At 42.0% G+C, this 26,443-nt stretch overlaps 1 protein-coding gene across 1 annotated transcript in view; it reads left to right on the forward strand.

Annotated features, from left to right (window-relative positions):
• LOC147678511 (extracellular calcium-sensing receptor-like) overlaps positions 1–26,443 on the forward strand; it is a 104,725-nt gene that overhangs the window by 48,270 nt on the left and 30,012 nt on the right. The window contains exon 4 of the mRNA XM_086945658.1: positions 7,766–7,993. Coding sequence (XP_086801784.1) covers positions 7,766–7,993 — 228 coding nt within the window. The remainder of the gene's footprint in view (positions 1–7,765; positions 7,994–26,443) is intronic.

The following is a 26,443-nucleotide window of genomic DNA, read 5'->3' on the forward strand; positions in this document are numbered from 1 at the left end:
TTAGCCTTCATTACTAAGAGTTTACTTCCCCAGGAACAGAGGTGCAGTCCTATTGAGAGTGAGGCATTTGCTATGGTTTGGGTACTGAAAAAGCTGAGAACATACCTATTTGGGACTCACTTCTGAGTCTGAGTTCATACAGACCATATGCCCTTCAGATGTCTTGGGAAAATGAGGGGTGAACATCCCAAACTGTTGAAGTTGTCCATCTTCCATCAGGGAATTGACTTTATGGGGGTAACCCCCCCCGGGTCAGATCACAGCAATGGTCTATACAAATTCTTCTGCCTTAGTGATGAGAACTCCCGAGAGGTTGGGTATCCATCCCACTTTCAGCTAAAAGGGGCACATGTCAGACCAGTTAGTCTTAGGGGGGTCTTCCCCCAAAAGGTTTGCCTTTCTCCTCCATAATTTTCGGATTTCATTTTTGATGGCCTTAGGACTGATTGCACTTTGCCATGGCTAACCAGTGCTAAATTGCATGTGCTCACTCCTTAAAACATGGTAACATTGGCTTATCTCCAATTGGCATACATAATTTACTTACAAGTCCCTAGTAAATCCACACTGCATGTACCCAGGGCCTTTAAATGAAATGCTAGAAGTGGGCCTGCAGCACTTATTGTGTGAACCACTTGAACTTAACGTCACGGTTCTGCAGCGGTCCACACCAGCAAAAAAACGTATCCACGAGATTGTCATCATTAAGTTCATCTAATTGAAGTAAAGTACCTCTTCCCCAATTCCATGACGAAATAGAGGAACATCCTCCATCTATATTCGCTAAGAATAACATTATATACAGAACTACTGGAGGAATTATTGGCACTCCCTCACAGAACTATCAGTATGCTCGAATTTAAAAGACAAGAAAAGCTCCACATCCCTACTTCCTACCTACTTTTAGAAACCCAGGAATCTGTGGCTCGATTCCCTAGAAGAAGGCGCTGGTATAGCGCCGAAACGCGCGTCGGAATTTATCTCAATCTCGCCACACCCTTAACCATACAACATCATGCACTGTTTAAATAATGTATTTTTGTATTGATGATTTTTTGTATATTCATTTAATGCACACTGTACTTTATGATTGAATATCTCATGCATTGTATTCTAGAGATACAAAGACTTTTTACCTTGTATGTTTTTAATCTTTTTTAACTACATAATAAATCTAGATTTCTTATATTTGTTTTGTTTGTTTCCGTTTGACAATTTACAAGCTTGGCAATTAGCGTGACGCATCTATGTATTATTCAGATTGTCTAGGGAGATACCTACACACTGTTTGACCCTAGCCCTAGAAGTCATTTTAGACACAGGAGATTCTTGTTATCGCATGCCTGAACCACTTAAGTAGCCTTGCAAACCTGACCCAGGCCTGGCATTGCCGATATTGTGCGTAGTTTTAAAATCACATTTTGACCCAGCCTAATCAACCCTTTGCCAGGCCTAACCTTCCATTTAAATACATGTAAGTCACCCTTAGTGTAGGCCTTCATCAGCCTACAGGGAAGCCTACAATGTATTTAAAAAGTAGAACATGTACTTTTAAGTGTCGCATGTCCTGAGAGTAAAAAACTCTTACATTTGTTTTTCAATATTGCACGGTCTATCTTTCCCATAGGGTAACATTGGCGTTACCTTATTATATTTAAAAAGAATAACTACAAAATGGGAAAAGGCACCAATTAATGTTTGGTGTGTTTGGACTTTTTGTGAAATTGTTTGGGGTGTTTGAACTTTTTGTGAAATATTCTCTTTTATGGTGCAGTCAGATTAGAATTAAAATTTTGAAAATGTCACTGTTAGAAATTTTGCAATTTCTTACCTTGGTCATTTAGTGCCTGCAGCCTATCACTGGGTCCCATGACTAGGTGGGATTGCAGTTGTGCTTTGTGTTTTCGTCCAAGACAGCCACGTACAGTAGAGCACTTAGCTGTGCCTGGATGGGCTATCACTTGCAGGTAGGGAGATGGGAAGCTGGGAACAGCCTCTCTTTCACCTGAATTGGCTTTGTCTGGCCTTCATACAAAGGATTACATACCCCCTGTAGTTATTCTGGAGCCATTGCAGGGGAAGCAGGAAACCTGATCATTTCAAATGGAATCCTCTAGAAGTTTCTCCCACTTCAAAAAAGGCACCGGGTTTAGACCTCAGATACCTCCACTTCAGTGCACTTCTGGACCAGTAGAGACTTTGCCAGGATGAAGGACTCCTATGTGTTAAAACAGGTATTAAACGAATATTTGACAATTTATAATAATATAAAAATAGAGCAAATAAAAATATACATATACATATACCAATAACATACAATCTTTGTCAAACAAAGCATTCAAATTCAAATACAAAATTAAACAACTTAAAATGTACATTTAGTAAAAGTTATTTTGCTCACAAAAAATAATAATGAAAAATATTATGTTTTTTAAATAAACAAAAGCATAGTAAAAATGTAAAAATGTAAAACAAATTATAACATATATAATCAATTATATATAAACTATTTCCACTACAATGTATACAAAACTATGCAAACTAATAAAGTAAATATATAAAAAATGTACTATTCCCACCTAGCAATATGCAAAAATAATAAAAATGTAATACAATTTACAAATCTCCCTCCAATAAATGCAACAGTAGTAAAAGTGTTGGATAGCGGAGGGACACAATGTAGTATTGCCACTCCAATCACGATAAAAGTAGGAAAAATGTTGGATTGAGGAGGGCTAAAATGTACTGTTCCCACCTCAGTAAGTGCAACAGTAGGGAAAGTGTTGGATTGCGGAGGGGCAAACATTACTATTCCCACTAAAGTCAGTGCAACAGTAGGGAAAGTGTTGGATAGCAGAGGGGTTACATTTACTATTTCAACTCCAGTGAGTACAACAGTAGGGCAGATGTTGGATTGTGGAGGGGTAAAATATACTTTTCCCACTCCAGTCACTACAACAGTAGGGAAGGTTTTGGCTAGCGGAGGGGTCAAATGTACTATTCCTACTCCAGTCAGTGCAACAGTATGAAAAATGTTGGATAGTGGAGGGGCTATGTTCACTATTTCCCCTCCAGTGAGTTCAACAGAAGGGTAGGTGTTGGATTATGGAAGGGAAACATTTATTATTCCCACTCCAATAAATGCAACAGTAGGAAAAGTGTTGGATAGCAGATGGCAAACTTCCGGCTCCAGTCATTTCAACATTAAAAACCAACAAAATAACTTAAAGGAAATTACATTATTTAAAAAACAAAATAATTACAAATAAATATAAATATTTTGAAAAATAAAATACAAAAACATATTACAGTGTTAAAGACATATTTCAAATACCTATAACAGTATTATAAGTAAATTACAAAAATAATCTTCATATAAATACATATTTTAATTTACAAATGATTTATTTTAATTAAAAACATATAAACATAAATTTAATTTAGGGGCTGATTAGGGCAACCCTATCACAAACGGGACCACCCAACAGGCTGTCGGCGGTCCCGACAGAAGCATTACGATGCAACCACTATCACAGTGGTTGCAATGCCTATCTTTTGCATTGCGTCAGGTGCTGCTGGCTGCAACACACGCCCCAATGCAAAAAGGTGATACATTCAATATCCCTGCACTACGTGGCAGTCACCATTCGGTGCCTGACACATGCTGCAGGGATATTTAAGGGGCAAAACAAAATGTGCCCTGACCCTGCTGGAAGAATAGATTCACTTGGACTTCATGTATATCTGCAGCCACCACAGCTTTGTGTGCTACTCGGGCAATTACTTTTATCCTTTGTCCCACCATGAATCCCTGTTCTCTTAATACTTATGTTCCCCTAATGTACACAACCTAAAGTGTGGTGCAACAGAAATACTACTGGAATAAACTAATGTGAGAACCAGTCAAAAGAGTACTGGTGATATAAGCGCTAGGCCGTGTCTTCCTATTGCTTATGATTCCTGACCCAAATAATACATATGAAATGAATGCAGAATGCTTTGATTTGATGGATGCTTCTCGGATTGAAGTGATTATGATTATATCTTGGATGAATTTATATAATCTGTGTATTAACTCGTCCGGCAAGAGAGGTCAATTCATTTCTGACTATTGTATGAATAGGTGTCTGCTTTCATGTCCCTCTGAGGAAAATCGCCCCTCAAATGGTGCTTGGGGGGACTTTGTCAGCTGTATGGTATGCTGAATCCCTATCCATTTGTTATTAAAAAAATGTCAGTGCATCTGTCTCACTAAGGGTGAGATAATGGGCATTGAATTTGGTATTCGAATCGGAGATTCGTAATGAGGGTCTTTCAGGGATATGTGGTTACAGAGACGTTACAGAGTTTAAAATTACTTTTTAGTGGCACAGTTAGCCCACTGGCCACCCATGGCAGCTGCAGTGAAGGGGGTGTGGGGGGTTTTGCTGGCGAGTCTTCTCCGTTTTCCGTTTTGTGGCAAACACATTGAGGAGTGGTGGGGGGGTTCTTGCTGCCCTGAGATGGCAAGTAAGAGCGGGGAAGGCTGCCGCCCCAAAAACTTGTACCAAACTGGGCAGACTGCCCCCTCAACACCCTGCCTAGCTAGGTCTATTCTGATTTTCCAAACAAAGTAAGGCATAAGCAGTACTTATCTTAACAGAAAATGCAAGAATGATTGGTGATGGGGAACCATGACATATTTGAATATTTACTGAAATGGGGTTTACAAGATTTTAGAAACATTCCTATCACCATAACCCATGGATGATACAAAATTCACAATGGAAACAACATGAAAAACAATACATTTGTGTTGACATGTCCCTGGCATAATAGCAATCATGTGATTGTAAATGGTCAGTCTGACAAGATGACTTTTAGACTCATCCTTGCAAAACGAACAAGTAAAATTATAGCTGCACAGTAAGGAAAAAAACAGAAGTTGATAATTAGTTTGAGGGGGATAGGAGTACACTTCCTCACCTCCCAGCGCAGTCGGCCCCTTAGCATTGTGGTAAATGCAATTCACAGTGAATGCTAACTTGAATTTTAGCTGTAGTGGTTCACCAAAGCTGGAGCAGGTTAGTGCTGTAAATCTCTAGAAACATGTTTCTGAATATTATCCTTCATCAGTAGTGGACAGCCTAAAACAAAAAAGCTGACGAGGGATGCACTCAGGCACTGATCCTGTTGGATCTATCTGCAGTGTTTGATACCATTGATCATATGATCCTAATAGATCGAACTGCTGCAGCAGGTCTCAGGGGTATTGCTTTAAACTGGATGAAATCTTTTTTAAAAGACTGAAAGCAATCAGTTCACCTCTCAACCCATAGTTCTGCTATTGTTACTATGAATTTTGGGGTGCCCCAGGGTTCCTTCCTGTCTCCAGCTGCGGTCCGTGCAAGTAACAGTGGTGGGGCGGTGGGGCCGGGTGAGGGGGGGATTTTGAGGGCCGATGCCAATGGAGAATTAAATAAATAATTAATTTTCCCCCGGCATCATCCCTCGAAATCCCCCCTCACCCGGCCCCACCGCTGTTACCTACATGGACCGCTGCTGCCTGTCTCCCCATCTCTTCAACCTTTACAATCGCCCTCTGATACATACTCTACCACAAAAAAAGGTTAAAATGTACAATTATGGGGTTGACATGCAGTTGATTTTCAAATTGCTGAGACTTCTGACTCCAATGAGTTCCTCCAGAATGCCATGCTGTCGTCAGAGACTGGATGAATAGCAACCAGCTAAAATTTTACTCTGACAAAACAGAGATTGTCATTAATTCTGGGCGATGAGTTCTGGTTTGCTCGTGGAGTATTCCGCTCTCCGTGTTACGCGGAGCTCGCGGAGTTCTGAAAAACTCTGCTCTGCGGAGATTTTTTCCTCACTTGTGCTTGTCACCATCAAGTTGACAAGCACAAGCAAGGAAAATCCACCTCCCGGTGAGATATTTTCGCATTTGCACTCGTCAACATCAAGTTGTGAGCTCAAGCAAGGGAAAACAACAGCCAGGTGAGATTTCTCAATGCGGGCGGACGTATTTCTCAATGCGAGTGGCCATGTATGCTCGCGACCGCTTGCGTTGAGAAACCGTCCGTTCGCATTGAGAAGGCTGCCGCTCAGGTAGAAGATCTATTCAAGCGGCAGAAAGGAAGCAGCGCCTGCTTGCACTGTGCATGGTGTCATTTTCGACAATTTCACAGCGCTGACAAACACCCGGCACTGCAAATTATTGCAAATGGCATTTGTTCTAACTACGCCGCTCGCAGAGCTCCGCATAGCAAAGGCAGAGGTTTTTTTGGCGGAACTCCGCCCAGGCATGTCATCCCCTATATTAAACCAAACTATGGTACCTCTGCTCACTTGCCAATGGAGCTTGCCTCCACAACCATTCCTAAGAGTACGATAAAAAGTTGTGGCATCAAAATTGATGGGGACCTATCCATGAAACCTCAGATACGCTCGGTTACATGATCCTGCTTTCTCTAACTCAGGAAGTTTAGGAAAATTAGAAGATTCTTCAGTAGCGAGGCCAACACTCAAATAATTATTGCCTTGATCTGTCTAGAATTGATTAAGCTAATTCTATCTATCTAGGTCTCCTGATTAATCAAAATTATTGATTACAGATGATATAAAACCAAGCTGTCAGAATTATCTATCAACAACCTAGGCACTGCCACACGAAGCCGCAGATGAAGGAGCTTTATTGACATCCAGTGTTGCAGTGGTCAATGTTTGAAACAGGGTGCATTATCTTTAAAGGGATCCACAGCAAAGAATCCAAATACCTATCCACAAGGATTCACAGATACTCCCTGAAGTGCAATCTTAGATATGCGCAAATGAGTTCATTGGAGGTCTCGAGATTTAGATGTGAGAGAATTGAAGAGTCATGTTTTTCCACACTAGGACCTCAATTTTGGAACTCAATGCTTATAGCCATCAGACAGTTAGCAGATTACATGTTTTTCAGGGAAAAGCTGAAAACATGGCTTTTCACCAAAGCATACAGCCATGTATGGACTCAAATAATGGTGGCTTCTTTACTTCGCGCCAAGAGACCTGTCAGTGTACAAGCGCTCTATAAATACCCTCTAACATAACAACACATAGCAACAAAGCTACTAGGGATTGAAAAGAGATTTTCGGAGAATTAGCATAAGCAGATTGTGTTTATTAACATAGCATGAGTACCACTGTGCAAATGAATAACCCAATTATGGACAAGGTGCATTGGTGACATCTCTAAAGTAGCTAAATAACAAAAAAGAACACAACACAAAGGCTCAGAAAGCTAGATAACAACAGAACAAAACCAAAACAAGGTGCAAATCAACAAAACAGTAAAAATAGACGGCATCATAACAATTTCAGTACAACACAGCAACACAGTGCAACAATGCAAAACAAACCATATCATATCCATGATACAAATGCAACACAATACATATGTACATAGCTTCTTGTCACACATTATCAGCTCCAGTATTCTGCTTAAATAATGTGATGGTAAAAGAGGGTTTGCACCAAGCAATGACTGATCTATAAAACACATGTAAATTAGGATGCATTTGATAAGCAGTGTAGTGGAACTACATGAGCTAAAGTTCCAAAGAAGGGTGTATTGACAGAATTGGATATTGTAGCACACCTAATTATTGAGTAACTGATGCTACAATCAAAGAATGCCCATCTTTCTGAGCATGTAGTATGCTTTGAAATATCTCCTAATACAAGTTATTTTATCAATCCATATATGTTTTTATTCTTGATGCAGCTTAATAATTATGTAAGGAAAGTACGATTTGAAAATAAAGATGGTGAAGAAATATTTTTTAATGCAAATGGTGAAGTTCCTGCTCAGTATGATATTATAAACTGGCAAAGGAGTCCTACTGGTAGCATCAGCCAGGTAACAGTTGGAAGATATGACCACAGTGCCCCTCGGGGCAGGAATCTCATCATCAACATGAGTGCCATTATTTGGCCATCACTGGGCTCTCAGGTAAGGTTTACATTTAATTGTGAATATTTTTGTAATGTGGAATGTTTTTTCGGTTAGACGATATGTCACACGATCGCAGGAAGATTACTTAGAAGTATGTAGCATTAACATTACTTTGTGTCAATTATTACTCATTGAGTAACAGCTCTGCATTGTGCTCAAATATGTGTCTCCTTTTTTTACCCAGGGGGGAGGATTGTTAATATATTTAATGCCTTTTTCTCTGGGTTATAAAGGCTGTCAATACAGACACCGCATTATTGGCCCTCACTAGCAGCAAAGATACTTCCTGATACATTAGTTTTCACACTTTCCTCCTTTTACCCATTTTCCTTTGATCCTTCTCTTCCTTTATTTTTCTCTCCTCTATACATTTTATTTCTTACATTTTTCTTCCTCCCAAATTATTTTATTCTCTCTCTGACCTTCCTAGTCTTTTTGCATCTTTTTTCTGTCACTGAACTAGTCAGCCCTAATACCAGCCCACCCCCAGCTCTGTTATAGAATTCACTTAACAAGTTATTTCTGAACTTTTGGCTACAGATATTCAGATAGAAGATGCCCATAAAGAGCGAGTCACAATTTGAGTGGGAATGAGCTTAACAGCCCATCGGTCCCAGTTGACAACTCCCACTTTACCTGCTCTTAATGACTCCACATCATTGGACTGGAGTATCATAAATTCCAAATTAAACAGGGAGAAATAGAATGAGAAACATTTGAAGATTTGGGTTAAATGTTTATATCAGCGATTATTGCCACTATGCCATGCTATGTCTTTAACTGAGCTCCTGCGTACCTGTGCACTAATTTAGTGTATCCTTAATCACATTATTTCCCTTTAAACTGTTTTGTTGGCTAGATCATTCTGAGTACATAAACGTCTACTTTACTTGGAAAATCAGCCCTTTATCGTATCACATCTAAAACGTGCAATTGCATGGTATGGAACTTCATGAAAAGAAGGTGGCCATCTGATCAAGCAAGTGCTTCCAAATATCTCTGAGATGCATGAAATATAGATAATGGCCTGATTGTTTACCAATAATCTTCATTACTCTTAATCCTTACTGCTCTCATCCTTCTAAGGTAAAATCCACATTGAGACAGGAAAAACTGCTGGAAAATGCGGTGAATGTACATCCTGCCCACCCTCACAGGGCTCTATTAATGGAGTGGCATGCCTACCATCCTCCAAGTCATGCAAATGCTAGACAAAGACTTGTTCTGTCTTGGGTTACACTAGATGTACTAAGCATGCAGAGCCATGCATGGTGGCTTTACGTGGATTATTAAATCATACTTAAGGGCTTGCGCTGCATTGTAACACCTTGCATGACACAAGGGCAACCCAAACCCTCAGTAAATCTAGGTCTCAGTCTCTTGCATCACCCAGTGACATTAATAAAAAAAAATGTGAGACTTTTTGTGAAATGATTTAGCTTATGCCCCATAACCTTCCTCCTATCACTGTCGATTACTTGGAGCCTGTAGTGGTGAGCCAAATGATGTGCCCACCTGCTGTTTTACTAATTTCTGTGAAAATACCCCCCTAATTTTTGCAGACAATCACCTGGCAGACCAACTGTGGATACCATCTGTGAGAGGATTGTCAGACAGAGAATATACCAATACTATTGTGAACCTTATCTCCTAAAGTTTATGGATGAAGCATTTTGTCCCTGTCTCAGTAGCAAAACTAGAAAATAAATGAGACCTATCCAATCAATTCTGAAGTGCTCTTCACATCTAAACCATGTAGCAATTCATCTTCAGGGCAAGCCAGAGAGAGCAAATGAGACATGAACACTTCTTATGCTGGGTTGTGTTTAATTATCTGGAAATGGAAATAAAAGCAGCAAGAAACAGTGTGGAACAATCCTGAGGTGCATGAAGAATAATTTTATTATCCAGAAAGGACAAACAAGGAGCCCTACAAAACAAATCTCCTATGTCCCCAGTTCTTTGTGTTGAAGTCACTGCCCCCAACAAAATCAACTTAATTATTTCAGAATTTAACATCCTTGCAGTACAAATAGTCAAATGGCTGTTTTTGCATCGCCTGTAAGATGAATGATAAATCCCACAGAGTGACCAAAGGGTAAACTACAAAACAAGCCAAAGAAAAACATTTTAGAAGACAGAAATGCAGACCTTCTCCATCCCACTGAAAGCCTGCATTGCTGTCCACAGAGCTCTGAGACTAGACATGGAAGGTGTTTAAAGAAAACATCCTAAATAAATTCTAGAATAGATGGAAATTCTTGTTTTAAAGGAAAATGTAAATGTAACTCAAAACCACTTTTGAAATGCTCACTAATGACAGGCGTATGATTTTAATGTGTAATGTCTACATGAGTTTTGAACTCTAGTCGATGGAGGAGAGCCTGTGCTTTTGCAAGTTATCCTTTCAATTTCCAAGTTGACTGTGACACCGTCTCAGAAGAGGATGGAACAAATGACCTAGAGAAGAAAGATGCAGATGAAGATTCTGCTTAACAAAATTAATAGAGTCGTTAATAGGAGAGACCAATGCATCTGCGGAGAAAAGGAAATGACTACAACCATATACATATACTCCTCCTTGATACTCATTGGGAGTTATAGGAGAAGAAGGAAACGCATTGATCAGTTATTTTGTGAAATTCCATTGTTAGGGTATCCTCCCCATGCATTTTTCAATGGATACTAAGTGCAAAACCTTGGGATCTGAACATTGTGTTAGATACAATTAAGTCAAGGTTTAAAATCCCAAACTTTCTGCAAATTGAAAAATCAATTAGGTCAAAGAGTCATGCTTTGAGAATGAATTCACTCTACTTAGATGGTATGCTATTATATTGCCCATCCCCCCGATGTGTGTTTTCTTTATCGATAAGTAATTGTCTGTCTAGGTAGTCCACTGAAGAGTTACCACGATCAGAGATGTGACTATGACTATGATAAATTTTCTGATCCACTGATGTGGGCTGAGGCGGGGTATGGTAGCATTTTGGCGTTCGTGGATAGCAGTCTACTGCGACTCTGGTTGTCAGGCTACCATACCCCGCATCAGCCCACATCCATGTATGAATAAATTTATCATATTCAGATCTTCCTGTACCACTTTGGGATGACTTCATATTTCAATTGCCCAACAACTTTCTCTTGGCATAGTACATCTCTGGCATAAACCTTATGTCCTGATGATGGTCCCAATACTCCTTGAGGGGATTGAAATGTCCTCAACAAACAATACCATGACCCCTAGAATTGATATATAGTTATATATGCTGGTATTAGTACTTCTTGCAATATTTGACGTGCTTTGCTTACCTTTATTATAGTCACATGTAAAATGTGTGAGTCCTAAAGATTGTGCACCCCCTTTTTTGTTATGTTTCCCACTCTATTCATGTCTTACATGTTCTAATAAAAGCATTTTCTATTCCATTTGGACAGTTAACATAGACTTTCTCCTATTTTTATGTACAAATTCAATTTTTTCAGATTCATACTTTTCTTAGGGAAGCTACAATACTTGATTCCTGTAAAGAAGAAGGTACTTCCCCACCTACTTTAATATGGTTTAAAAGCACTACTAAAAAGGGAACAAGTTCTCTGGAAAATATTTAGCAAATTCTGAAGGGAATCAATCATTCCCACATGCCTTAGCATTAGGAATTCTTTGGATTGCCTCATGAATTTCAATAAGCGTAATTGTCTCCAACATTGCCTGAGACAGAGAATTCAACAGTTGGGGGAGTATGAGTATATCTTGACAATGTTCATATCACTAGACTGATTTTTTAAATAACTGCTTCAAAGATTTAAGCTTTCTCCTTCATATATAATTTACCAATGTCCTAATTTGCAAACCTTTCCCAAAAAGTAACACCTCAGTGTGTATCACACACTTCATAGTCAAACCAAGAAGAGAAGTCGGCGAAGATGTCAGGAGATTTGTTTAATGTGGTACAAATGAGTGGCAACCCAATAACGCCGTGCAAGATTGAGTGACAGACTCAATGGAAGTCACTGACCAACAAAGAGGCCATTCAAAAAACAGAGTATATTTAGTCCAGATATTTAGGCATCTATGACACAACTGTTAGACCTGAAAAAAACAACAAAACCAGATTTCTTTAAATTAGCAGTCTGTAGGATTATACTCAGTGCTTAATCTGTAAAAGAAAACTGCAGATTGCACTGTGAAACTCTCCCCTTGTGTGTACTTGGTAGTTAAACAACACTTTGCGCTCTCAACTCTGAACTACAGGAAAGTAAACTCACCTTCCCCTCTGCTACCATTTGAAATAATGATTTCATCCTCAACCTCTCCTTACAATATACAATGAAATATGTGCCTTTTCTTTTTACTGGTAACTGGCAAATGTGTTGTTTGAAGAGCCCAATACATATTCCAAACATTGCACAATTCTGATCACAGGTCAATTAAAACGTAATTGCCCAACATAGTATCTGATCAATTCTAATGAATTGTCCACCAGTGAATAATGAACAGATTCATTATGCCTTATTGAATCTTTTACGCAGTAAAATACAATAACCAATTATTTGGTCTCAAGGACTAATTGGGCAAGAATACACTTGTTCATTTCTAGCACTTTTTCATAATGATAATTGATAGTATACCAGTCTAATGATAAAAACTCAGAACTAGTAACCAATTTAGCTTGTTACTCAGATACACGCCTTATCCGTCTTTTACCAGGGTAGCTACAAGTAATCAAAGGAAACTCTTTTTAAAACTTTCTAGAAAGGCATGCTTTATGGGGCAGATTTATCAACGAGTTGCGTCGCCAGTGATTCGCTCAAGGGGACTCAATGGTGATATAACTGCTAAGTAAGATTGATCAAGCCACCCAAGGCCACCTTGGGTGACCCTGCAATGGTGTTCCCACACTTCCGTCATGGATTTTGGCACATTCCCAGATTTACCATTGCTAGTAGGCCTGGGAATACGCACCTTCCCAGGTGAGCCATAACGAGACAAAATATCTTTATTATTTATCCTCTTTTTTTTCCTATGTGTGCTGCATTGTGCAGCACACACCGAAAGAAGAAATTGGCTCATCATGGGATGATTGTTTTTGTGCAAGAAGGTATCCCTTCCTGCACAAAAGCATTCCTGCTTACAACTCAGGCACCCTTGCATCAAGATGCAAGGGTGCCTGTGTTGGCGTTAGGCAGCACATTGTGTGCCATCGCAAGGAAAGAACAAGAATGCACATATGAAGCAAAATATGGCTAATTCCTGCCCTTTCCATTTCACCCAGCATACCGCAGCAAGGTGACGTGCTGCACTGCACTGTGCTGTGTGAAATATTGATATATTGGTCTCCTTTTTTTAACAGGACTTTCAATGTAAGCTTCATACACATAAACTCTTAACACATCTTACCGCTAACAGACTAGTACGTACTTTACCACTAACAAAATGAAAATCTTATTTACAACCAAATAAGAGGAGGCAATCAATACAAAAAATCTAAACTATCTGAAGCAAATTTCTAAAAATAAAAATTGCTGACCAAACATGGTGCCAGTCATGATTAAAATCAAAGGTAGTCTTAACAACTGCAGGTCAGTTAATGCTCAGCATGCCTTTTTTACCACTGACACCATTGAGAACTTTAACCTAGATTGAGTGTTCATCACTGAATCCGGGCTTGACATCGTAGATTACTTGTCCTATCTGACTACATCATCATCGGAGTGGGCAGGTCTAAAGGCATCAGTAATATACTTGTTGTCATACATTCATCCACCCTGCCTTGCAAAATGATGCACACTCATTAATTTGGCTCTTTTGAAGTCTTAAAGGTGGTTTGGAATCTACATAATTTATCTATACACTGTTTATCATCCTCACAAAGCATTTAAAAATGTTAGTCTAGATGTTCTAAGCCTTTTTGCAGTCACAAACATCCTGATTTGCAGAATCAGGCTGTTTGCAAATGCAAAAAGTATTTTTCTACTGTATCAAACCCAACTTGCGATTAGGTAATACACTAAGGCAACACAATTTGGGTTTGCGAACTAAAAACTATTTTATTTAATATGTGCCTTCTGAATACCAAATCATAGTAGATTCCTCCTCAGTCATCTGATAGTATTGCCTGCCATTGTAGCACCTCATAGCTATGCAGGGCTGCCTCAAGATCCTGCCTTGTGGATTTTCTCTTCACAGGTAGCCACCTCTCTTTGCAAAATACATTTAGTTCCCTTCTCTTGTAGATGTGCATGGCAAAATTGTTGATTTCCATTTTGCCAAGGCCCCACAGGTGCAACAACTAACCAAAGTTTTGCAACCAAATTCTGAAGGGAAACATGGAAAAACAGTATGTGGTACATAATGGTCTGCAATGTGGTAGTAGTGCACACCAATAACTGTAATTAAAGTGCAAACACAAGTCCTATCCTCACAGGTGACAACCAATGTTAGAAATGGGGGTCTGTAGTTGGCAAGAGCTTGCACCTTTGTCCAAATAGGGACCCTTCTTCCTAGTCAGGATAAGGGAGTTACACTCCTAAAATAACCCCTGCTCACCCCTGTGGTAGCTCTGCATGAGCAGTCAGGCTTATCTTAGAGGCAGTGTTTACAGCATTTGCACATAACCAACAGTAATACAGTGTAAGCACTACAAAAGGACATCACATCAGTTTAGAAAAACATCCAAAGTTTATATACTTAAGACAAGACCAAAAACGATATAAATCCACAGTACAATACTTAGAAATCTTCAGTTATCAAAGTAACCTTGAAATACATTTCCTTGAAGTCGATAGCTCGGTCCGGGGCTATCAGGGCATTGTGAACAAACAAATGTAAACAGTTTTGGCTGGTCGCGGGCCAGCTAAGGTGTAAGGAAGACCCCCAAAACAGTACATTGATAAAATGTAGGGCATCAGCGACCTCTCGTTGAGCTTCCAAAAGCACAGTGTCCAAAGGCGTTGGTTCCGGAGGTCGGTGCAGCAGATCGAACTCCTCACAGTTTTAGTCAGGAGAGCTGGCGATGGCAGGCATTGGGTGCTGCGGTGCTGCGGTGCTGCGGTGCAGCGGTGAGGCGTACAATGCCCTCAGGTCACGGGGCGAAGCGGCTTGGTGGCAGTGCCCTCTGCGATGCCTTCAGGACACGGAGCTGGCTGTGTCGTCGTAGACGGTGTCAGTTTGCTTTTTCTTCAGTTGCAGCACAAACCACACAGTCCCCAGTGCTGAGGGCAGAAGAACTTTGCTTTTCCTGAGACTTCTTGAACAGGGGGCACGCTCTACCTCAAGCTCTTGGAGAAACTCACAAAAGTAGATTGCAGAAAGTTCAGTCCAGTCCTTTCACTGCCCAAGACAGAAGCAGCCACTGCAGGTCAACACAGCAAAGCACTCAGCAAAGTGGTAATTCCTCATCACAGCTTCTCCAGCTCTTCTTCATGGTAGTCTTCTTAGTCCAAAAGAGTTCTGAAGTTCTGGGGTCTGGGCCTCAATATTTATAAAACCAAATCATTTGTTCTCAGAAGGCAGCGAGTGTCTGAACCCAGCCCAAACCAGTTTCTGGTGCAGCTTCCTGTCAGGAGGTGGAGACAGCATTGTCCAAGGCAGAATGGGCCTATTCAGGTACAAGGGAAATCTCCTCACACTACTCTAAATGCAGACTGGGCCTATCAAGGTGCTAGTGGCAACTCCTCCCACTACTCTGAATGCGGCCCGAGTCTATTCAACACAGCCCTGACTCTTTTAGGAAAAGCAGGACACACATCAACCCCCGGTGGCTGTCTGAGAGAATGCACCTCCCCAACTCCAAAGCCAGACAGTCAATACACATCCTAGCAGAGGCACACAGGATGGCTAAGCAAGTAAATACCTACTTTCTGAAAGGGGTATTTTCAAACACAGAATGTAAAAATCACCTTTACTAAAAGATGCATCTTTAGATTCTGAGTTCAGGCATACTAAACTTTATTTTCCTATCTGGTCCCAAGGGGAAGTTATATATATAAGATTTTATAAATTAACTGCCATGCTTTTCTATGGACCAGGTAGCCTTTCAATAGTGAAAAACAAATGTTGCCGTAGTTCACTATCAGGTCATGCCACACACACCAGGGCATGTTCTACCTTTCACATACATTGCACCCTGCCCACAGTGGTACCTTGGGCCTACCTTAGGGGTGACTGAAAGGTAAGAAAAAGGGAAGGTTTGGGCCTGGCAAGTGGGTACACTTACCAAGTTGACATGGCAGTTACAACCTGCGTGCAGATTCTGCAGTGCCAGGTCTGAGTTACCTTTTCAGGGCTACTCATGTGGGTGGCACAATCAGTGGTGCAGGCCCACTACTAGAATTGTAACCAGTATTTTGTGACCAGTTGTATGCACATTTAGCCCTTTAACTCATATATCACTGATTATATTACCAAATAGCAATCAATAAAGGACCCTACTATTTTATATTGGAAACATTAATAACAATTATGATAATTCTGATGCCTGTGCTATAGTCCTCCAGAAACCTTTTATGCAGCTAAACTTAAAACAGCCATCTAAATGCCTTTCACATTTAAAGGTAAAAATACCTTGTATCCATGATCAAACTGAGGTAAAGTGCCTCAAGCACATTGATGTACACTTGTCTGACCATTTCATCATTCTTCAATACATCCTGAAAGCTAAACTCAACACACTCTCACCCTTTCACCATCATTCACACTTCAAACATCTTTCAGGCATTTCATTGGGCTTCTCCATGTACAAAACATGGTTTCAAGCTGCACAATCATCCCTCAGGACATTAATGAATCCTTCTGTAACCTTAATGAACAAAAACAAAAAGCTTCAAACTTTCAAGACTCTTGCTCCAATTAAAAAGAAAATAGTGACTGCGGCACAGCCCTGGTTCAAGGGAATGGGAAAACTACAGAAACAGTGGGAAACCAAAAAGACACCCAGTTCACCTTCATTCTAAAATCCACCAGGAACAATTACAAACATGAAATCATCTCCTCCGGAGCCAGCTATCTACAGACCCAAATTGACAATACCTTACATTGAACCAAACAGCTTTTCTAAATTATGAGCCTTTACTGAGAATACGTTCCTCACGAATACCTATTCAACCATAAGCCAAAGTTACCAAACTCTTTAACTTCTTCTCAAGCACAATTGTCAAAATCTGAAATTCCATCTCCACCTGGTCTTCATAAAATCCTCAGTAAGATCCCTATCATCTACCATTAGCAAATAATACATGCTTCAACCTTCAACTGAATATGATCATTAAAGACATTAAACCTTTTCCGTTAATTCTATCATCATTAACAAATATAATCTATTAATCCATCTATAGTGTGGCCTGATACATGTTTCATTTAAAGACAGCATCCTCCTGACGAATCAAGACTTGGTCTAAACAAAAAACCCTAGATGGTCCAACTCAAAATGTAACTATTGTCATGTCACTAGTCTACCATGGATGCGCTATGGTATTGAGAGATGAGTTGTTAACCAAGGTGCTACACCTATTGATCAAGGCAAGGGTCCTTCATTGACGTGGTGACTGTAGAGAATCAACTGTTATGTTATGTTATGTTATTTATTCTTTTGTATAGCGCAACGGTTACTCAAAAAGAGTGTCCCGGCGCTTTTAGGTAAGGAGAACAGATTTCGGAATAACACAACACAGCTAAAAGAGATTACAAAGAAAAACAAAAGAAAGCGAAACTACTGGCAGACCTATTGGGAAAACAGCCAGGTTTTGAGACCTCTTCTAAAATCAAGGAGAGTAGATGCCCCCCGCAAAGGGAGCGGTAATGCATTCCACATCTGTGGGGCCAACAGACTGAAAGAGCGGCCCCCGAGACGAGCCCTCTTCACGCGCGGAACAGCCGCCAGAAGTAGAGATTCTGACCTCAATGAGCGAGTCGGATGGTAAAAGGTCAGTCTCTTTTGGAGATGTTTAGCTCCCACAGCATGGAGCGCTTTGTAGGCCAAGGTCAGAGCCTTAAAGGCGATCCGTTTGCGAATGGGTAGCCAGTGTAACGTCACCAACAACCCAGCGGCGCTGGTGCGTCTACTTAGGCCAAAGATGGCCCTGGCCGCCGCGTTCTGTGCAACTTGAAGCCTTTGTAGCAGATACTCTGGCAGGCCCAGGTAAAGAATGTTGGCATAATCCAACCTGGAGCCTATCAAATCCTGCACCGTCAGCCTCCTGTGCTCCTCGGACAAGAGAGGCAAAAACCTCCGCAGCATTTTTAACAGGCCGAAGCAAGTGCCGGTAACCCCCAAGATCTGGGCTTTCATCGTCAGCCCCTTGTCCATCTTGACCCCCAAGTTTTTAGCCATGGGAGAAGAGCCGGACGGAGGGAACATGTCGATGGGCCACCAGGCCTGCCAGCTAGGCTCCGTATCGCACCCGACGAAGAGTACCTCCGATTTGTCGGAATTGCACTTGAGGCTGTTCAGTTGGAACCATGCGAACACAGCCCCAAGGCAATTCTGGATACTCTCCCCGTCAAAGTCAGCCCCTCTCTCGCAAGAGAAGAGGAGCTGGGTGTCGTCGGCATACGACACGATCCGGTCACCAAATGACTCCGCCACCGCCGCCAATGGGGTCATAAAGATGTTGAAAAGGGTCGGGCTCAATATAGAGCCCTGAGGGACCCCGACTCCCAGAGGCGGCATTACGGCGGTGTCAGATGATGTCCAGATCGTTTGCCGGCGGCCGGCCAAAAAGGAAGAAAAACATTTGAGCACCGTCCCCCGCAGACCAATCTCAAAGAGTCTTGCGAGCAGGCCCTCATGGGGGACGGTGTCGAAAGCCGCCGACAAGTCCAACAACACCAGCATGACTTTGCCCCCGGTATCCAACACCCCTTTAATGGTTTCAGAAACCTCAAGGAGCGTGGTCTCGGTGCTGCGATTTGAACGGAAGCCCGACTGGGAGTCATGTAAGATCTCATGGGACTCCAGAAAATTGGAGAGCACCGACTGAACGTGCTTCTCCAGAATTTTTACAAGAGCCGGCAGCAACGAAATTGGCCTGTAATTGGCTGGGGCTTTCGGGTCAAGTCCCGGCTTTTTAAGCAACGGGATGACCATTGCCTGCTTCCACACTGGCGGCACCTCTCCCAGACTCAACGAGAGGTTGAGAAGAGGGTGCGCCAGCGGATTAACCACCTCCGCCAGTTTACCCAGGAGCTTAGCAGGGCAGGGGTCAAGCGGAGACCCAGATTTTAAATTGCCCATAAGCGCTAGAGAAGCTGAGGCTGGCAGAGATGGAAACTCAGCCAATATGGCGCCCTGCGCAACTGGGGGAGGCGTGCCCGCCTCGGGCATCGGCAATGTAACCGGCCCACTCGATAGAAAGGAGTCCTGGATGAGTTTGATCTTGCCCGTAAAGAAACCCGCAAGATCCGCCGCCCAAGATTCTACGGGCCCCTCTTCCGACGCAGTAGTCCGAGGGGAGATGAATTCTCGAACGATGGAAAAGATCTCCTTACTGGAGTTCGAAGCAGCTTCGATTCTCCCCGCAAGATAGGCTTTCTTTTCGAGGCGGATGTCTCGGTGGTAAGCTTTAACCACAGCCTTGTAGGCAGACCTGTCCTTGCTGTCATAATGTGCCCGCCAGGCCCTTTCGGCTACCTTGCACTGCTGCCGCGTAGCCCACAGAGCAGAGGTAAACCAAGGGGCCGAAACCCGCTTAGATGTCGGGTGGGGGGGCAGGACTGGGGCCAGGTCATTCAGCCTCTCCGTCAGCCATTCTTGCAGGGACTCCAGGTCTCTCTCTAGCTCGCCCGACAGAGGGCAAGGGTGAGTCGCAGCAGCCTGAGCCAGCATCTCAGGGGTCACCCTGCAAAATGCTCTAGAGGCTCGTCCCCGCTGCTGTGAGACAGGGTTAGGCGCCCTGACGTTGCCGCTGATTACAAATTTGGCCAGCCAGTGATCCGACCACAAGACCGGGAGAATCTCTTTCACCACTACAGGAGAGGTCGAGAAGACCTGGTCTAGAGTGTGCCCCTTGTCATGGGTCGGGCCCTGCAAATGCGGGGTGAGACCCAGCGGAGTCATAGCCTCCAAAAGCTTAATAGCGGCGGGGTCCGACGGATCATCCATCCGGATGTTAAAGTCCCCTGCCACTAAGCAGTGTTCTGCACTCAGTGCTAGACCCACCAGCACCGAATCAAGGTCAGCAAAAAAAGTCCCAAGCGGACCAGGGGGGCGGTAGACTAACAGTCCCTTTACTGATTGATGCGGCGCTAGCACAATTGAAAAAGCCAACGATTCCGAGCCGCGGATGTCCTCAGTGGGCAAGATAGTACAGGGCGTGCCCTTCTTTACCACCAATGCGACCCCGCCACCCCTGCCCTTTGCTCTGTCCTTCCTGAAGATGTCAAAATCCGGCGGAATGGCCATAGCCACATCGGGATTAGAAGCTTCACCCCACCAAGTCTCCGTCAACATTAGGCAGAGTGGCTGCTCTGTCTCGAGGAGCTCAAAGATGTGTTGCGCATGGCTGCGAGCTGATCTGGTGTTTAACAGCATGCAGGCATACTCTGCACCAGCTATGTCAATAGGCGGGGCTGATGACAGAACCCGTGTCGGATGCCAGCCACAACCCGGACAACGCGACTTACCCCTATAGCGGCCCGGAAAGACAGTACAACAGCAGCTCTCCCTATGATTCCAGGAGCGCAGCTCCCTAGAAGAGTACCGCACCAAATGAGGGCCCAGATTACTCATTCTCGGTGAACAGAGCCCCGCCCGCCGCCAAGACTGCATATGAGTCAGGATTCAATTATTTTAGCAAGGGGAGCCATGCGTATAATAAACAGAGCTGGGCACAAGGGTGACTTTGTCTCTCAATGGCTTGGTGGTTGACCTGAAATAAGGGAGAAGTACAGCTTGAGACCTGTCCAACAGAAAAGATTGAAGCAATTGTTAGAGAGTGTTTGAAGCCATACGTCCTCCAAGGTCTCTAGTAGTATGAAATATGGTGTCCATAGCTGCCTATAAGCCCAAAAAGGCTTCTACAACAGCATGGTCCTGATCTATGTTAGCCTCAATAATTTCTACAACTTCTAGCAGGGCGTTTACAGTACTGAATCCTGAGAAAAAGCCTGATTGAGTTCTGTGGAGTAGCTGATTCTCTTCCAAAAAATACAACAGCTGTTTGCTAATCATCTTTTCAGGCATTATTGAGATTACTGAGAAGAGAGAGATTTGTATACAATTGCTTATAGCCGGGGTTGTGGCTTGGCACCAATCGTAATGGCTGCCTAAGTGAGGAGCTCCATACTCCCATCAGGCTCCTGCTTGTCCTGGAGGGCACCACACACACAGTGAACTCACCAGGACCACATTGAGCCGAACTCATATTCATCTGTGAGCCGAGATTAAATGTAACGCGGTTGTGGGAGTGGCCCCGCTGAAGCAGGCAGCCCGAGAATTGAAGTCCCAAAGGCTTGTGGGGGGTGGAGGCACAGAGGCGTACGTGCCTGCCACACCCTCCACCATAAACAAGACCAGAGAAGCCTCAGGTGCCCGCACGATCCGAGGGGCTCCCCCGATCAATCGAGTGGCAGCTATGCAAGTACTAGACCGCGAATGAGATCTGGAGGTGACAGCCTTATTGAGAGTAGGCCCACACACGTGTGAACCCCTCGAGGGCCCTGGAAGGCCAGAGAGAACAGGAAGGAGGAGTGAGTACTACCTGTGGCAGGAGAGAAGATGTAAATCTGCGACTGCAGCGGTGGCGTAGGTGACAGTACATTCCTATACCTCGAAATAGCAAATGTATAGACAATCAGGGTGAACAGGCCTGGGAGCGGACCTACAAGCAAGGGAAAGAGTGGTGCCCTGAGGGAAGTGGCCCGAGGTGGTGGGAAGAAGCTGTAGGTACCCAGGGTCCTCTGGTAAAGTCAGGTCCCCATGGGCCCTTCAGCAACAGTGCGATTCAGAAAACAAACAATGCAGGAGACTTGTGCAACCACAAAACAATCGCCCTGAGACCACAGTAGGTTAGAAGGTCAGAGGGAGGTGTGTGGGCACTGGTAATTGGACGTCCACTCGGGGAGACGCAAGTCTGAGCCAGATTATTCTTTTTTTTGTGTTTAAAGAAAGAAAAACAGCCAGCGCTGGGGCCCTGCTGCTTCGGGGAGGTGGAGGTACTTCCCCATGACATCAATTATACTCCAAGGGCCATAGTAGACTACACATGGCCCATTGTCAGTCAAAGTGGTGAGAGAACAAAACAATCTGTGTGAGGATCTTTAGCGAACTGGCAACATAAGTTCAAATACCCACCACATCGCCAGCTACCCAGATTGGAGGACCAGGCAGGACAGTGCAAAGAGAAGTAGAGACTCCCTGGCAGCAGTCCCGACAAAAGCACAGAGCTAGAGGAATGGTGCAACCCAAGGGAAACCTACCACACCAATCAAACTAAATGGATAAATATGCAGTCCCCAGTACTCCTCAGGGATAAGAGGCATGACCCACTAGTCTGGAGGCCTCAGTAGGCCTCAGTTAGTCCTCCCTGGGGCAATAATGAAGGCGATGTAAATGCTCCAAACCTCGCTGGAACCTAAAATAGATCCGGTCACAATTGAGGTGGTTATATAAGTAGTAATGCTGGTTCCGTCTGGTACAAAATTGCTTTCTTTCTTACTGAATAAAACACAACAATAACGAAATTGAACAATTATTCAAACATTTGTGTCATAGCAGGAGTAGGGTCCTTTTTTTTTAGTTTCCTCCAGATAAGTTCTTTGAAAGATAAAATGTACTTTTAAGCAACATAGGCAACCCTTTGGTCCTTTCAACTTTGTTTAGAACTGAATTAATAGGTATAGGGATTTGGTAAAGACTATCAAAATCAAGGGGAGCCTCCTGTTGTGACTAATGTTCTGGAAAAAATAAAACATGAATTGTCCTGCAACCTCTCAATCAGAGAATGGCAAGTGATTTCGAAGTACGGTAATCAGGCACTTAGGGCTGCAAATTTCAAAAGGATGGCTTTCCTGTCCTGATGGTCGGCTTACCATACCCCATATGTCCTTCATAAAATGTATCCCAAGATTGAAAATACTTGTTTTTGCTGTCAGTAAGCTGGTGAGGGCAGCTGGCTCCATATTGCTTGTGGATGCTCTAAGTTGAGTCATTTCTGGGTGGAATTATGCGCTGGGCTTAGCCATACTCTGGCAAGCAATATACAACCAGAACCGGAGGTGGCACTGTTTGGCCTATTAAAACAAAGCCCAAACCAGGTTTTAACAAAAGGGGGGAAATGTTTTTATCAATCTCCTTTCTGGTGTGCCACCCTGATTCTGCAGAACTGTAAGACAACAAAAACTGCAAGTTTTATTGAATGGTATAAAAAAATTAAACAAGTTAGAGCTTATGAAGAAGTTTATGCAAAAAAGGGTTGGAGCTGATAAGCAATTTGTTTCGGTTTGGAAACTTTTTCAATCTAATGGAGAGGGATCTACAGGGATAGTTTTATCATGTTTATGATATTGCTGGATTAAGTATTATTCTCCAGGTGATGCTCGCCATGTGTATTTTTATCTCAAGTATTAGTTTTTGAGATGTATGTACGCTTCTTTTGAAGGAAAGAATTGTAAAGTATATGTGAATTTGCACTTGTACTTTAGTTAATCGTACCAATTCTATCTGTTTAATTGTATTTTCCTGAGCTCAAATGAATCTGCATTTGCACTTAAATTTAGGAGAATGGCCCTCTCTTGAATATAAATGATTTAGGTGATGACTTCTGCTGATGTTGAAAATAAGCTTGTTGAGTTTGTGGTACACTACTAAATGCACTTTAATTTTGATGATTGGACTATTCCTACATTTATATAAATATTGGCAATCTTATGTATTAAATAGTATTAACTGTATTAGTATGTATATATATATATGCTTCTTCATGTTTGTTTGTGCATGGTATATAGACCCTGTACGTACAGTGTATATGAGGTCCAAATACATTTTTACAAACCAAACTTATCGTAGTACACCATATAATACTTCAGTGAGTTTTTGGTCCTGCACGCTTGCTTTTTCCTTCCCATGTAAACTTTTATCTGTGAAAAGGCCCTCTCAACATTGTCAATTGAGACAAGCAACACCAAAATAGCCTGAACACAATTTGCTAACTCTGGCCACTCTCATTGCTTTCCATGCCAATAGTGGTGCACCTGAAGATTGTGATTCTCTGTGACAGGTTCTGCAACGCTTCGTTGAACTGGGTGCATATGCCCTCACAGTTATTAAAGCGGTCAAAAATGAGGCAGCTCTTATGAAACTCTGGTGAAAATTTCCCTTTACAGAAGGGATCTGTAACTTGTGCAGAGTACCACAGTGAGGCTTCATTTACTTCAAATGCCATAATTGGTAAAGGGCTATTTCTCATACATTGTAAAATAAAAGTTCCTGAATTGCTCCTCAACATTTCTTTGCTTACCAGTGGCAAGCACTCTAACATGGAACATGTTGCAGTGCTAACGTCCATAAAAGTGTTGCCCAGCGTACTCTAAAGGAGATTGTTCACATCTACACCATTTATGCTGAACACTTGGTGGACAAGGTTGTTTTCAGACTCTAGTTTTTTTATTAATATGTCCACTAAAGCAGTCATGCTTTCCTGTAAAAATCGTAGAATGAAGTAGGGTGTACTTTTTTCAAATCACTATCAATATGTGACCAAAGATCCTCACATTTCTTGTCTTTGGCATCATCATAAACCAGAAGTTATATAAATGGTTGCCACATGGATAATGTAGAATTCATGGTCTCTAGGACTGAGAACCACCAGCTAAGTGACACACTTGGGTTGATTCTTTCTTTGATCCCACACAAAGCACAACATGAGAAATATTTGTGTTTAGTTTCTGCACATAACAAAACAGTGCACCAGAATGGACTAAAAAGTCAATAGCATTCTTTTTTAAGTCTGAAGATTGTAAATATGCTTTCACATAGCATCTAAATAGTGGCAAGGATCTCTTTCAGGGAAGCACTTCAGCTCAGATATTGATTTTGACAGTTCATCACACAGCTTCTTTATATATGTAGCTGACTCACTGCAAATACAAGCACTATCACTCCAATCTTTGTTAAACTTGGTAAGAACTTTTTGCAGCAGAATTCCAAGTGACACTGCATTCCATGTTTTCCAAAAGTCTGGTCTCATGTTTTCACCAGTATGCCAGATGCTTTGTGATTGCACTCTTTTCACATATATCTGTCACTATAACTTGCATTGAATGTTTAAAGCTTGGGGTGTTTGGCAATTCACCTACTATCCAAACTGACTCACTAGAAAAGGAGTCTGATGTATCAAGGGTTTTTACCTATTTTCTGTGGGTAAATGTGATGGTACATATTGGGAAAGATTCTTATGAAACCCACATTTTTCCTTTCAGTGAAAGAGTCGAACGTAGCAAAAAAATCACATATGATTTTGATATTTCCTGATTTTCCACAGTTTATAAAATAAATAAAAACACCTAAAACATGCTTTTAACCCCTGTAGCTTTAGTCCAGAGAATACATAACTGAAAAAGGAAGAAGAAACAATATTTTAGTGACATCTCAAATAACAAAACTCAAGCAGAATAATGTTAGCCCAGTCTTTCTTACTGCTACCTTATATAACAAAGTTACATTGTATTGGTGCCTTCAGGAAGAAATAAAAATGACTCTTTCACTCTCCTTTTCCTTTCTCTGAATAGCATTTAGTTTGTGGTTGTGCAGGTTTTTTTTCAGTGTTTATATGTTTACACTAGTGAGGGCTATTTCCCTTCCGGTGGGGTTTTATCAGTTATTCTAGGGTTAAACCTAAAACTAGATAGCCTAATTATATTGAAGGAAAGAATAACGTTTTGTTCTTTTAACATTTTGTAGTGTATAAATGACACTAAGAGGCTGTCACAAATAATAAACAAATAAAACAGCGCAAGTGCTAGGGTGACATGGTGCATAAAAGTGCTGGTTGTGGACAAGATATATACAGTGATAAAGTGCTGGATAAAAATGATCATTCAGATGTCGTCTATCCCAAGATACATAGATCTATGAAAATCTAATCTTGGGGTTTGAATTTCATTTGGACATGGAGAAGAGAGAATAGGGTGACGATTATGACAGGCGCGTCAACATTTCGACCCAAAATGTGCAAATTGCTAGTGGTCATGGAGGGTCTTACTCAGGACAAAAGGAAAACAAGGACAGCCTGCACAATTAAAGGGGAAGTATTAGATGGGTGTGTTTGACAGTTAGGATAGGACCTTTGTGGTAAGTGAACAAGGACCTACACAAATACAGGTAACTTGAACATTGACTGTCATCAAGATATGATCCACCGTAAGTTGGATTCAAGGATGGAATGAATCATGCGTGGTCCTGGTGTTGATGAGTAAGGCCAAGACTAGTATGTCTATGATGATGAGGAATC

This window comes from Lissotriton vulgaris, chromosome 12, assembly GCF_964263255.1.
Source record: "Lissotriton vulgaris chromosome 12, aLisVul1.2, whole genome shotgun sequence".
Lineage (NCBI taxonomy): Eukaryota > Metazoa > Chordata > Amphibia > Caudata > Salamandridae > Lissotriton > Lissotriton vulgaris.